This window comes from Vitis riparia, chromosome 9 (genome assembly GCF_004353265.1).
Source record: "Vitis riparia cultivar Riparia Gloire de Montpellier isolate 1030 chromosome 9, EGFV_Vit.rip_1.0, whole genome shotgun sequence".
Taxonomy (NCBI): domain Eukaryota; kingdom Viridiplantae; phylum Streptophyta; class Magnoliopsida; order Vitales; family Vitaceae; genus Vitis; species Vitis riparia.
The window spans coordinates 6,690,777-6,705,263 of NC_048439.1; the positions used below are offsets into that span (position 1 = coordinate 6,690,777).

The following is a 14,487-nucleotide window of genomic DNA, read 5'->3' on the forward strand; positions in this document are numbered from 1 at the left end:
TGATATTTGTGACAAGAATGAGCAAACGACAAAGGGATTGTTAAAGGAGAAAAAGAGCTTTTCTTGGATGAAATTAAAATTGGATTCATCCAATTGGGGTTTTTTTTTCATTAAGTTTGATGGCAAGAACTCATTCCTTCTTTAATGAAACCACAATTCTTAGCTTCAATGATAAAAAAAAAAATAAAATAAAAAAAAATTAAAAAAAAATCAAATTTGTTAAAAGTTTGGATGCTATATGCAATGAAGCCCAAAGATATTAATATTATTCCTCAACAATTATTTGGTTGAGTTAGCACCATGGATGAGTTCAATTTTTTTAATTATTTGTCTAATCTAATCCTATACCCATTCATGATTGAAAAATACTAGATGCCTTACTACTTTATCACTGTTTTTATCTCTTTACTAAATGATAATCATTTCTGTCACCTCACTGATTACAATTGATAATAAGTAATAATTAAATGTTAAAATCACTTTTTATGGCCATTGTTAAGTGAATAAAATTAATATGAAAACATTTTTTTTATTCTTAAAAGTAAAAAATCATTTTTTAGATTTGAAAACATGTTTGATAATTTTTCGATGGAAAATAGTTTTTGGAGAATTAGTTCTGAAAACAAGGTGTTTTTTTATAATATATTTCAATTATTATCGGTTTATTTATTTAAAAAATAATTATTTAAATATAGAAAATAAGGTGTTACGGGTCAAAATCATTTAGAATATTTCAAGTCTTTGAATAAAATTTTATTCTAACTAATATTATAACTTGTTTTAAAAAATTGTTCATGAAAATTACTTTGTGAGGATTATTTTTCAAAACATTTCCAAACTAGTACTAAACAAAGCCACCCAACCCTCTCTTTCTTTATGGGACCAAAGGAACACATTTCATTAGAGTGCTCAATGCAATCTACGGAATATCCCTCTTGCCTTTTTGCTATTGTTTTAGCTTTCTTGTTTCTTTCATTTGTTGGTTTGGTTGGGAGACTAGTTGATTTGAAGCATAAATTTTCAAAAATGGTTCTCCAATTGAAGCACTTCAAAGTTCAAACTGATTTGTTTTACAAAATCAAACCGAGAAGAAATAAAAACATAAGACATTGAAAGCAACAACCAAGATTCTTCAAGTAAATACTATTTTCACTTTCATATTGAACACAAGCTATAAAATCTTTAATGGTATACAAAAATAACATGATCAATAAAAAGAATCAAAAGAAATGGCTCAGATTTCATCCTAGATCTCATCATTAAGATTTTGCTGAAAATGGAGGCAAGAAAGGATGATAACTACACTGTAACCCACAAAACTATTCACACTGAAATCTATGCAAATCAAATCCCATCTCCCAAACAAGCTCCAAAATTACATAAAAGCAGACACTGTGCACTCCTTGGTTTATTTAGAAGCTGAAGAAGAAGAAGAAGAAGAAGAAGAAGAAGAGGAAGAAGAAGCAGATGAACAGTAGTTGAACCCATACCAAATCCCACCAGGAAGAAAAGCTCTGAAATAGAATGTTACAGGCTTTGAATAGTAGCCGAAGATCTTCACAGTGTCTGGCTTCCAACCGTCCCGGCCAGTTCTATACAGATATACATAGCAGATCTGGTGGGTGCATGGTCCCTTCACCCGGAACGAGTCAGCAGAACACCTCTCAAAGGTACTGCTCCATGGATCATCCAGTCTGGGTGCATACACCTGATCACATCAAAATAATTATTATAAAAACTGGAAAATTTTGAAAAATAAAAGATGCCCATTAATCAGAAGCTGTTCTTCTGAAATGGGTTCGAATTAAATTGCAAATTAACCGACGAATTAATTGAATAATTTTACCTGAATTCCATAAGCATCACCAAATGCTAGGCTGATGCGGTCACGTGTGGCTGAGATGGATGAACAGCTTGTTGATATAGTGACCGTGTAAACACAGCTCCCCTCATTCTTAAAACAGTAAGTAAGAAAATAAATTTTATAGAGGGACGAGAAAAATGAAAATTTTCTAGGGAAAATCTGCAGAATTTTCTAGAGAATGTGTTGTACCTGGGTGGTGTCGTTGTTGATCTTGAAAGAAGCAAAGGACTGGGGCTGTGAAATGATAGGTTCAGCATGAGAGAGCACGTAGATGCAGGCAAAGTAGAGAAGATAATGGACTGCTTTGATCAACATTTTCTAGGAAAATGCTATACACTTTACAGAGAATAATGGTGAGGACAATCTGGCCTGAGTTATATGAAGCCTCTTCAATACCAAGAAAAGAAAAGGGCGTACCAGTCTTTTCCATGTTGTGTAATGGGGTATGCAGTGATGACTATTGAGAATGCCAAAGAAAATTTAGTAAAATAATTATTATTTCATAAAAATGAGATTAAATTCTCTTAATAATAATTTTTTAACTTATATTTAAAAAATAATCCAAACATATTAATAAATAAAAATAAAATCAATTTCTTATTCTAATTTTTTATTATAATATTTTTTCGAATATGACTTTAATGATATAAAACCGATCGATTGTTTTTATATTACATTTACAATATTGTGAAACCAACATTTTTAACACTTAATAAAACAAAAATAGAAAAAAACAAGCAAAAAAAAAAAAACAAAATACTCTAATGATTTTATTGTACATATCACACCTTACTACCAATAATCTCATAAAAAATGATTAAAGTACAATTAAATTCACGTTATTTTCTCTCTCCCCATCTTGTTACTATTAATTAGACCATACATACAAATAGAAAAAAAAATAAAATTAATATGGTTCGATAATCAATATGATATTTATGTTTACAAAGCACATCAACACTCAACAATTTACTAATTAAAACAAAATAAAAGAGTTATAAGAGAAAAGTTATTAAAAAAGTCTCTAAGTTACAATTGCATTATAAAAAAATTTATAAACATAAAAAATGTTAAATATATAATAGAAGCAAATCCGTAAATCAACATATAAATTTTTTTTTAGGGAGTGTGAATTGATTTGGTAGTTTGATTCTCTATGGCTCATCAGAGAGCTCGATCAAGCTGTTCGAATCTTAACATCATGAACGAAACGAAATAAAATTGATTTAAGTTTCACAATCAACACTTACCGTCATGATTTCTTCTACTTATTATAGCTTGTATTTTATTCTAAATTTGCTAATAAAAGAGAAATTATTGAGATGACAATGTGATTACTTAGTATTACAACTAATCAAATAAATTTTAAGAAGAATGGGGTTAGATAATATCAAAATGGGTTGAAGAGAGAGGTGATGAGTAGTTGGCTTGATGGGAGAAGACAAAATTCGGTGACGATTTGGAAGAGTCGAGAAGAGTGGGGGATGGAGGCGGTGGTGCATGCAATGGAGAAGGCGCCATGAAACTACACCTGGGCCTTTCTGGCGCTTTCACACGTCACCTTCTCTTCATTTACTAAATTTAGTTTTTCCCACTTACTCCATATTTTTAATAATAAATCTTTATCATTTTAAAAACAAAAATAGAATCATTTATTCCCTCAAATTCTTTGATTATGCTTATTGCAATTTCATAATCACAACATCCAATTTATTTTGTTTTTCTTTTATTTTTAGAAAATAAATGACGTGTAATAAAATTATCTTTTTCTTCACTTCTTTATTTGAAAATAATTTCACTCTTATCTTAATATTTCTTTTAAAACAACCATTTTTTTATTTATTAAAATATCTCATTTTCTTTTCTTTTTTTACATTAAATTTTAATAAAATTTTTATTAATTACCATCAACAAAGCAAATGAAGATTTATAAAAAAAAAATATCAAATAGAATATGAACATAAAAATAAAATGAAAAATAAATTCAAATTATAGAAGATATTAGTTTTTGCCCAATATTCATTATTTAATAATAATAAATATGAAAGTACAATAAAATTTAAAAAATAAAAGTAAATTTGGAAGTAGAAATAAATTAAAAAAGGTAACAAAAATATAGGTTTTTATTCAAAATTCATCATCATGTGAATAGTAGAATAAAAAAAATGAAAAATAAAAAATAAAAGTCAAAACTTGTAGAAAAGCCATTGCCAAAAACCTCTAAGAGCTATTTGGGAATCAAATTTTTTATTTTTTATTTTTTGTTTTTTGTTTTTTTAGAATAAAAACTAAAAAAACACATGTAACAATCAAAACTTATTTTTTGCTATTTTCACTAATTTTTTAAGATTTATTTTAAAAAATAATTATACAAACATGTAAAATAATTAAAAATAAAATACTAAATATAAAAATTATTTTAAAAATATATTTAAAAATATTTTATGTTTCCAAATAAACTTTTATTATATAAAATAACAATTTTTAAAAACTGTTCTAAAAAATTATTTTCCAAAATAGTTACACCCTAATTCTCCAAAATGAATGAAATTCTTTAAATAAATAAGGGGCATCTAAGCCATGCAATCCCACACTATAAATTTGGTTGTAACTTACTATAAAAATTTGAATAAAATGTATCTAAAAATCCAACCACTTGGCGTAGTAGGCACAGGACTTTGGCGAGATAATGCCATCCGGTGTGCACTGAGTTATCCGGGGACAAACTCCACATGGAATTGAAGCCATGGCACCTATTTTTGGACCCCCTCCTCCAAGGCCTCCCTTATTTGTGCATCTATAACAAACTGCCCTGATTGGAATAGAAGAAAATTCTCCAGAACCAGAACTTCTCACTTCCATAATCTCATTGTCCAATACCAAAGCCCTCAATATCTCTGCAATTTGTTGGGTAGAGCATTCAGTAGCACAGAGACCTGTCTTATTTATTGACTCTGAAATTCCCTCTACTGTAGCAACCTTCAGCTTAGATAAGACCTTTACGCATGTCTCTTTAAGAATCTTTATGTATTCTGTATCAAGGTTCCCCTCCACATACCATGCACCACCAGTAAGTTCTTTTGATGGTTCAAACTCTACCGCCATGTAGTGTTTTCTCCCCTTGCTTTGGATGTTCACTACCTCTTTTATTAATTTCTTGACTTGGAGTGCCTTGAGGGACTTAGTGACCACATTGTCAGGGAGGTTTGTTTCTCGTTTCATGTCTCGCGTCCAGATTCCCATGTCTTCTTTACTTCGTATCAGATCATAAAGAACGCGCTCAGCATCTAACAGAGGTTGAGAGGCTGCGTTTGTGTCTGGCCGTTTCCTTTTAAGTGATGATCCTTGTGACCGGCTCATTCCTGTAATAGATCAAATTATAATAAGAAGAATAATATGATAAAATGCATAAAACCATATAAACCATATTCACATGGGTGGAATGGAAATTCAATTTCTTAACCGGCTGTGATTAGGTCATACATGGCCATGTGCATTAACATGTAAATTAAAAAAGCAAACAGAGGAGAGAGAGAGAGAGGAGCGATCAAGTTCTACCTTTATACTACTACCAACTCATATTAGCAATTTTGTTTTTTCATAAACAAAAACAGCATCTATTATGGAGCGCCAAAGAAAAGGGGCACACCCTATGTATACAGGTAATATACACAAAATAATAAAACAATAAATACCATAAGGCAAATACAAGAAACAACCTTCAAACAAACCAAAACCACCTCTAGAGTACTCCACCACCCATCCAATTGCCTGAATTTTCTTAGAACGATCTTTCTCCACAGACTCTCACACTCGAGAGCAAACCTCCACAACCATTTGCCTAGTAATGCCCAATTAAGGGCTTCATATCTTCTAATTTCCAAACCTCATTATTTTCATCCTTACAAACATTCTACCTCATTAGACACATTGTTTTTCCGTCCCAAAGATTTCCCTACAAAAAATCTCTCTGAGTTCTTCTTTCTAATTTGCTCCCCATTTTTCTAAGGATTAAAAAAAGGACAAGAAATAGATTGGAAGGCTCAAGAGAGTGCTCTTTATAAGAACTAATCTTCCTCCCTAGGGCAAGTATCGCTCCATCTAATAGGTCAATCTCCTTAAGAATCTCTCCTCTATAGCATCCCACCCTGCACAAGACTTATGAGATGCTTCCAAAGGCAAACCAAGATAAGAAGCAAGAAGCCTCCCCACCTTACACCCAAACAAAGACACCAATCTGCCCTCTTCCTCTACTTTTCCCACTGGCATAAATTCACTTTTGTGCACATTTATTTTCAAACCTAACACAACCTCAAAAAGCATTACAATCCACTTCTAGTAGATCCTTGTCAGCCTCATAAAAGAGAAGAGTATTACTTACAAACAAAAGGTAGGAGACATACATTCTTTCTCCCCTCTACCCCCAACCTTGAAGCCATTAATGAATCCTCCTTTTTCAGCCTTGGATACTAGAAAACTATGGTCTTCCATGACTATCAAAAATAGATAGGGTGAAAGAGGATCGCCCCCCAGCAAGCCTTTTGTAGTCTAGAATCTGTGGGGGTACCATTGACTAGAACTAACATCCTCATAGTGGATATGCAAAAGTGTATCCACTTTCTCACCAAAACCCATCTTTTCCAAAAGTGAAAGGAGAAACTTCCAATCCGAATGGCCATATGCTTTTTCTATATCCAATTTACCAACTAAACCTGCCTTGGAGCTTCTTTTCCTTGAGTTAACGACCTGATTTGGAATCAGAACTGCATCAAGGATCTGTCTACCTCTCACAATAGCATTCTGGTTTTCTGACACCACCTTTCTAACCATCATTTTCAGCCTATTAGCTAGAACTTCCGCTAAAAGTTTATAAAGATTGCCCACAAAACTAATTGGCTTAAAATCCTTAATGCCTTCTGCTCCTCCCTTCTTAAGAATAAGAACAAAAAATTTAGCATTAGCTACAACAGAACCTTTCAAGTGAAATTCCCCAAATAGTTGCGTCACCTCGCTTCCCAATATAGGCTAGCAAAATCTCCAAAACGTGAATGAGAAACCACCTGGGCTTGATGCTTTATCTCCTCCCCACTTTGAAAGAGCTGACAATACCTCTTCCAAGAAAGGGCCCTCTAAACTTTTTCTATCTGATATTTCAATGCGCTTAAAGAGCTCCACTGCCAAGTTAGGTCCTCTCAATTGAGGATTTTCAAACACAAACTTAAAGTAGGCTAAAATATCATCCTTGAGCTCCTCCTCTTCTTCCATCCTTGGTCCATTGATTTTGAGGCTACTAATGAAATTGTCATTTCACAATACAGTACCCATGTGATGAAATTTTTTTTGTCGTTATCACCTTTCTTTAACCAAAAAGCCAAGCCATTGATTTCTGTCCCGCTCTGAAAGAGGTCTTACCCTTTCTATGCTGTCCCAATAATTAATATCTCCAAAGCAGCTTCCTTCTTGACTGTTACATTCTCGAACACTTTTTTGTTCTTTTTCTTAAGGTCTTTTTTCAAGGCTAGGAGCTCCTTAACAAGCACAGAACTTGGACCGCCCCTCAATTTATACTTTTGCCACCACTCTTTGATCAGATCCCTAAAATCTTCCACTTTTAACCACATATTTTCGAACCCTCTCTCCCCCAATTTAGCATATGTGTTTTTGCAAACTACCTAGAAATTTACTAAGTTATACATTATTTTAGCTCCCAAAAGATGATAAAATTAATCTCAGGAAAACCAAGTGGTTCTATTACACTCAGTGGAGGAGGTTTTTGATTTCTCTGTTCCTAAGAAAAAAAAATTGAAAATCTGAGATTCAAAATTTATTTAATTTAATTTGAAACATTTCTCAGCAACCAGAAGCTATTAGGCTATTTGCAGAGATAGCAGGAAACACGAGATTAAAATGAGCTGGTTTAGAAATAGGAGTTACATTCCTTCACAGAAAAGCAAGATCTAGATGTTTAACTGGGTAGTGATACTAACACTGCAATTTCAATTTTGTTTCTCCTATTTTCAAAACAACAAATGCTGACTTATGTAATCCCATTGCCAGTCTATTAGACTCATCCATTTGCATGGTTGTAACAATGTTGTATTACATCAAACAGTTACATCAGAGATAGTTGCCAACGGCACAAAGGTCTCAAGATGGATGTTGGCCAATCCTACATTTTAATTATTTCATAGAAGAAGTTGCCAAGTTTCCAATTAACTATTAATTGAAGAAACAAACTCATACAAGAGTGATTGAATTATTTCTTTACCAAAAAAAAAACATCTTCAAAATTCAACGAAAATATGAATCGAAGCAACTTAAACCAAACATAAAAACCATATCACACTGAATTAAGACCACAAGCAAAATGGAATCTATTGAGTCAACCTGACCCAAACACAAAATCCACACTTCTACCCAAACTCATGTGTGAATCTATAAACTAATCCCTATAAAATCAAGAATTTCACAAATAAAAAAATGTGGAAGAGTTTACCTAAAAATGAGGATGACTTGTGGGAAGTAGTGGCAACAATGATCAGAGTTGCTCAGGCCTGAAACAAAGTGAATGGTAGTGCTCAACACAGTACCATTTTATGCGCAGCGATTGTGTTTGGAGCTGCTGAGGGTGGCAGGGCTGGAATGGTGCTCATGATGGCAAGTTGAAGCTGTGTGGTGGTTTTCTTTGTGAAGCTACTCCTTAAGCACAGTGATGCGGTGGTGGAGCAAGAAATTTTGGTTAGAGAGGGCAAGGGTTGAAATATGCCCGATAATAAAAATTGACCATAAAAGTGTATGATGAACTAGCTTGCATGTTTCAAAGGAGTCCAATATATGCTTCGCAACAGCTGGAAGGAAGAGGCCTGAATTTTCAGAATAGAAGAACAGGTAAGATGAAATTTTCTCCACCATAAAAGGATAATATGCACTCAGATCATATTAATTGTAGAAACTGCCCAAGAACTTTCCTTTTTAATAAGCTAAATGCATAAGAAATTATAAAGAAGGATTGCCCTTGCAAGATAATGGATGTCCAAATAAGTGGCTGAATCAATTATATTTATCATTCCAAATGACCCTTCTGCAAATTTATTTCTTTCTCAAATTCCATTCCAGAATTAGTCAATTTGTTCTAATATTTCCTCATCCAACTGAGAAATTCTCCATCGTTATCCTTTAAGGCTATAACAGAATCAGTCAATTTGTTCTAATATTTCCTCATCCAACTGAGAATTTTCAGAATAGAAGAACAGGTAAGATGAAAACCCTTTTTTAGTTTTCGCTTCATGAGAGAAACGGTACCCCAGTGGTGATTTGGCATTTTCCATGTAGTCCAGAATGAATTCCTAGAATTCAAAATTTTCAAAAATAGCATTGACAGGCTAAAAGAATTGCAAGAAAAACCTAGCCCTCTGTTTGGTTTCAGGAAAATACAGACTTGAAAGAAAACAACATTTTCATTCCCAAGTTATTTCTCATCTTTTGCTTTCAAAACAGAAAAAAGAAAAGCCCCTCTGCAGTGTCAATTTTAAGTGGCTTTTTTCTGTATTTCAGATTTTTCATTGGCCAATAATGGCTATTTTCATATTTTCTTTGCATCCAAACTAATTCTGTTTTTATACAAAGGAAACATTCCCAAATAGCAAAGACCGTTAATTGAACAAAAATTTCAGCGTGAGCAGTAATCCAAACTGGCAATAGTTCCACGGCTGTTCAAAGAGAAATCCCAATATTTCAAAACTTACGGCAATAGCATTCCCAATTTATAAAGCACTGAAAGTGGAATCCGACCCTCTGTTTGGGTTACCAAGAAAATCAAGAAAAATAAAAGGAAGCCGCGTTTTGATTACCATCTAAAGCCCTGGATGGTGAAAAATTTAAGATTCAAACATTTTTTTTTGGTCTCATTATTTTCTTAGCACCCAAACGATTGTATATAATCTAAAAATCCATTGAACGAATTGGGAATAGAGATTGGAAATGTACCTTGAAGGCTTGAACTCAGAGATCGACCGAAACGCAGCGTTTGGAGAAGGACTGAGACATGGGGCTTTTCTGCTGCCAGCAAACCCTAAGGCGGGTACAAGTTGAGTTCGGTCGGGTGATAGTGGGCTTAGCCTAGGCCGGCCCAGTTTTGGGTCTATTGGCGGTCTGTGGGCTGATTTCTTCTACGTTCTAGCTTCTTTCCTATGATTCAGAGCCCGTTCGGCAGAGTCCCAGTGGAATTCGACGCTACTAAACTCAACTTCAGCCCAATATGACTTCACTTTAAAGATTTTAATCCACGATTAATAGTTTGGTTTAAGAGCCCGTTTGGCAGCATTTTCAGAAAATACTTTTAACATTAAAAGAAAATTTTGAAAAAAAAAAAATTCAAAGTTTGATAAAATTTTGAAAACATTTTTAAAAAGTAGAAAAATCACTTATAATTTTAAAAACACTTTTTAAAAGTTGAAAAATCACTTGTTATCTCTTTGAAGAAGCACTTTATAAATGATTCTCTCAAAAAACATTTCTAAAGAAAACAATTTAACAAAAAACACTTAAAATATAAACACTTCTAAATGCACTCTAAAAGCGTATTTGGTATTGTTTTAAAAAACATTTCTAATATAAAAACGCTTTTGAAAAAAATCCACACATTTGACAAAATTTAACAAAGAATTACTTAAAAGTGTGTTTCATTGTGTTTATATTTAAATTATTTTTTGTGGAAGTGTTAAAAATGTTTTTGGGAAAATCACTTATCAAGTGCTCCCTAGGAAACACTACAAGTGATTTTTCAACATTTAAAAGTGTTTTCTAAATTTTGCCAAAAACCTTACTTTTGAAGAAAAATCAAAACACTTTTAGTATAAAAAGTATTTTTAAGTGCTAGATGGTAATTTTAAGAAGCGTTTCTATCCTAAAAAAATGTTTGGCAGTGATTTTAGGAAGCATCTCTATTCCTTTTAATACTTGAAAGATAAAAAATTTTAAGTATTAGAAATGTTAGAAACACTTTTAAAATTACTACTAAATGGATTCACAACATTAGAAAAGACAATAAAAAGCTAAAAAATCAAGTATAATGCTTATTGGAGAAGCACTTGATAGGTGATTCTCCCTCAAATGTTTTTAGAAAAACACTTTAATTAAATAGTACTTCAAATAGAAACACTTTCGAATATATAGTCGATTTTAGTTTGACAGTGTTTCTACTCAAATTGTTTTAAGTGATAATGTTTTTTTTTTAAAAGTGTTTTTAGGAGAATTACCTATAAAGTGTTTCTCCAAAATACATTGTAAGTGATTTTTCAAAATTTTAAAAGTGTTTCTAATTTTTTAAACTAAAAACGGTTTTTAAAATCATTGTCCGATATTATAAAAAGAAATATACGTTTATAATTAAAATTATAAATATTTTTAAATAAAAAAATTTATACATATATTATCATTTATTTGTATATTTGAATACATCCAAAGTAGATAAAATTATTATTTTATGATTCAATTTGTTTTATACATAAGCCAATATATGTATTATTTTTTGTTGGATCATTTTTCCAATATTTTTATTCTGTTTTGGTTGATACTTTTTAGGATTTCCATATGATATTTCTATAAAACTCAATCATCAAGATTTATTTTCACAATTTCAACATTTTGATCCTTGCACCAACACCATCACTTAAATCTTGAATATGAAACATTCAAAGAGAATTGTGTTGCGTAGAAGGGAGCGCACTTTCTCCCACAAAGGAGGTTTGGGGTCCTCACTAAAGGCTTGCTTTGTGAATTAATTTTTAGAACAGTTTTCTATTCTCTAAAATAAAAAACATAAAAAACACGGTTGATAACTAAAAATTATTTTATGTTTTTTGTTTTTAAAAATATAAAACAAAGTATTTTCGAATAACATTTTTTAGTTGTTTTCTTAGGGTTGTTTTAAGAAATAATTATACATACATGTAGAATAATTAAAAATAAAACACTAAATATAAAAATTATTTTTAAAAATATTAAAAGCATATTAAAAATATTTTAGGTTTCTAAACAGACTTTTATTTTACAAAAATTGGAGAACAATTTTAAAAAATCATTCTTAAAAACTATTTTTCAGAATTATTTTTGACATCAGTTATCAAACACCCCTAATATTTTTGCATACTTGGTCCAACTCAAAATAAATCAAACCCATTGAAGATATGTTCCCAACTTTCCTACTTTTATACTATTTGGATGGTTTACTAAACGAAGTACAATGGAAAGAGTTCACTTGGAGTACAAAGGAGCCAGATTTTCAAGCATTAATTTTACCACATCTACATATATATATATATATAGCATCTAACAATGGAAGAAAGCAAAACTGCCATGCCTAAGAGCAAGGGCATGGTGTTGAACCTCCTACTCCATTTAAGCTCAACCCTTCTGACTTACTTTTCTTTAGATAAATGAGATCAAACCAGAAACCTCCTTATCTCCATTTACCTTAAAGGTCATCATCAGAATGGTCTGGTGGGTTGTTTATCAGAAAGAGGTGGTCAAGCATTGCTTCACATTCCTTCATAAGTTTGTAGAGCAGGTCAGTAGAGAAGAATGGCTGCTGCATAACCTTAGGCATGAAATGTATGTGATGGCGAGCCACCGTATGCTGCCCCTGCTTCTCTACTATCTTCTTGTAGTGCTTCTTCACTATCTTCATGAATCCTGTTTATAATGTAATATGCTAGATGTGATTGTATTTGTCTGTTTGGATGTTACATAAAAATTTAATCTATGAAACAACTCAACTCCATACACACTTATATTGACCCGCTCCCCCATGTAGAAATTGTCCATTTTGAATCAAACAGGCCCTTACAATTTTAAAAATATATATAGTGTCAAGGAACTCACTACATATATAGTATCAAAAACTTTTTCCCCTATCCAAATATCATAATCACCCTTTCTGCACGGGACGGGACATGCCTTATAGGATCCACTCCCTTATTCCCATATATGTTCATGTTGGGCTCAATGAATCTTCATGGTTTTAAAATACGATTACATGTTTGAAGAACCTATTACATATCTAGTTTCAAAAACTTCTTCCCCTACTCGATGTGGGATATCACATCACTAATATAGTCAATTAAAGCTAGCTCAAAAATTGTGAAAATTCCTTCCAAAATTAGTATACTTTTTTTTGGCTGATTTTAACTTTTAATATTGCTGCAAATTAATAGAGAAAAAATGCACCTGTAAAGTTAGTAAGAGAGTAATGCAACAGCAAAACCATCTCTCTATGAAAGTCCAAAATATGCATCTGCACTTCTAATATATCTCCATCAACATCCAGATTTGCCACCATTTCTTGTAGCTCCTGCACTTGCAATAATAAAACAAACCAGTCTCATTCCACAGAAAAATTATCTTAAAAGATGAAGAACCATAGGCAGAATATAAAAAAATACCTTTAGTTTGATGATATAATCTTCTTCCTTATCAACAAAGAAGGTATTCACCTTCTCAATTTCACCTTCAAACAATCGGATAAAACCCTTGTCCTCCCTCATCATATGCACATACCTTCCTCCAACACCTAAGCCATCAAAAGTGGTAAACCTTGGCCTTTTGTTAGACCCATCGGTTTCCCTCAACTCAAGATCAATCTCATTTAGCAGCTTCTTCAATTGCTTGTAAGATATAAACTCACTTCTCCATTCAGGAATGGTTTCCTCAACCTCCCAGCGAAGCCTCTTTCCGAACTTCATATCTCCTCCTCAGACACCTCACCTAGCAGTGGTGAAGAAGCTGAAGAGAATGAAGGGCTCATATAAACCGCCATCAAGGCAGCATATACTCTAATATGATTGCAAATATTCTCCTCACAGTAATTTTTTAATGTTGATGAACTAAGTAGAAAGGCATAGTAACCAAGGAGGAAACAGCCTGCATTGTTACAATGGAAACATCAAGCAGGTATAACTATGAGAACAAGTTTTTGGAACCATCTACTCTCTTGTATTTTATTGTGGGGGATGCGGCGTCAATGACAACATCAATATTGGGTTTATCATCAGTCTAATGACTCCATAAGCTGAAGTCCTTATCAGACAAGGGTTAGATGACAAAAAACTAAATAAATAGCCGGATAATACAACAAAATCGCCTCTTCTAGACTAAAAATACATGCATGTAAAACAAGGTGACCAAAAGAGAACAAATCTACATAGAACTGGCCAGATCTTTGATCCAGTGTCAATGAGGTCAAACCGATGATTGCAATGTAGGCCAGAAAACAGCATAAAACTTGGGATATTTCAATTTGATGCACTGGGAAAAAAAAAAAGATTATTATCACCATAAAATACCAGCATGATTCCCAGCATATCCCATCCCAATCTCCTAGAACAAGACATTCAAATCAGACAGACATAGTTTCTATGGTCTTTACAGCTTCCAGAGGTGCCCCCTAAATTTCAGTATCTTTCACTATGATACAAGAGAGAATAGTAATCAACGGCATTGTTTAGTGGAAAATCGTTCTCATGGTAGCTACTCGGATGATGTGAATGAAAGCATTTCCTCCAGAAAAAGTGCTTTGCACCTTCGCTTCAGATAGTCACAAATAAACAATGGTCCAAGCGGAGACA

At 32.6% G+C, this 14,487-nt stretch overlaps 3 protein-coding genes across 3 annotated transcripts; all 3 read right to left on the reverse strand.

Annotated features, from left to right (window-relative positions):
• Positions 1–1,230: 1,230 nt before the first annotated feature.
• On the reverse strand, positions 1,231–2,210 carry LOC117922546 (embryo-specific protein ATS3B-like). The gene is made up of 3 exons (XM_034840694.1): positions 2,054–2,210; positions 1,847–1,954; positions 1,231–1,708 (listed from the first exon to the last, which is right to left on the reverse strand). Exons 1-3 carry the CDS (start codon positions 2,177–2,179, stop codon positions 1,409–1,411), a joined length of 534 nt encoding a protein of 177 aa, XP_034696585.1. The 5' UTR covers positions 2,180–2,210; the 3' UTR covers positions 1,231–1,408.
• Positions 2,211–4,395: 2,185 nt separating this feature from the next.
• Positions 4,396–9,919, reverse strand: LOC117921587 (DNA-directed RNA polymerase III subunit RPC6-like). Its single transcript, XM_034839512.1, has 3 exons — positions 9,851–9,919; positions 8,361–8,727; positions 4,396–5,226 (listed from the first exon to the last, which is right to left on the reverse strand). The coding sequence occupies exon 3, from the start codon at positions 5,222–5,224 to the stop codon at positions 4,505–4,507; it is 720 nt and encodes a 239-aa protein (XP_034695403.1). The 5' UTR covers positions 5,225–5,226; positions 8,361–8,727; positions 9,851–9,919; the 3' UTR covers positions 4,396–4,504.
• A 2,133-nt stretch (positions 9,920–12,052) lies between these two features.
• LOC117922689 (SPX domain-containing protein 1-like) lies at positions 12,053–14,342 on the reverse strand. The gene is made up of 3 exons (XM_034840870.1): positions 13,306–14,342; positions 13,091–13,214; positions 12,053–12,556 (listed from the first exon to the last, which is right to left on the reverse strand). Exons 1-3 carry the CDS (start codon positions 13,603–13,605, stop codon positions 12,339–12,341), a joined length of 642 nt encoding a protein of 213 aa, XP_034696761.1. The 5' UTR covers positions 13,606–14,342; the 3' UTR covers positions 12,053–12,338.
• Between the last annotated feature and the right edge of the window lie 145 nt (positions 14,343–14,487).

Coding starts and splice junctions, on each gene's coding strand:
- LOC117921587 (XM_034839512.1), bottom strand. CDS start 5,224: ATGAGCCGGTCACAAGGATCATCACTTAAAAGGAAACGGCCAGACACA.
- LOC117922546 (XM_034840694.1), bottom strand. CDS start 2,179: ATGTTGATCAAAGCAGTCCATTATCTTCTCTACTTTGCCTGCATCTAC. Junction 1,955..2,053: donor TCAACAACGACACCACCCAG/GTACAACACATT, acceptor TACTGTTTTAAG/AATGAGGGGAGCTGTGTTTA. Junction 1,709..1,846: donor GTGATGCTTATGGAATTCAG/GTAAAATTATTC, acceptor TGATGTGATCAG/GTGTATGCACCCAGACTGGA.
- LOC117922689 (XM_034840870.1), bottom strand. CDS start 13,605: ATGAAGTTCGGAAAGAGGCTTCGCTGGGAGGTTGAGGAAACCATTCCT. Junction 13,215..13,305: donor ATTATATCATCAAACTAAAG/GTATTTTTTTAT, acceptor TTGCAAGTGCAG/GAGCTACAAGAAATGGTGGC. Junction 12,557..13,090: donor CTCTCTTACTAACTTTACAG/GTGCATTTTTTC, acceptor CATTATAAACAG/GATTCATGAAGATAGTGAAG.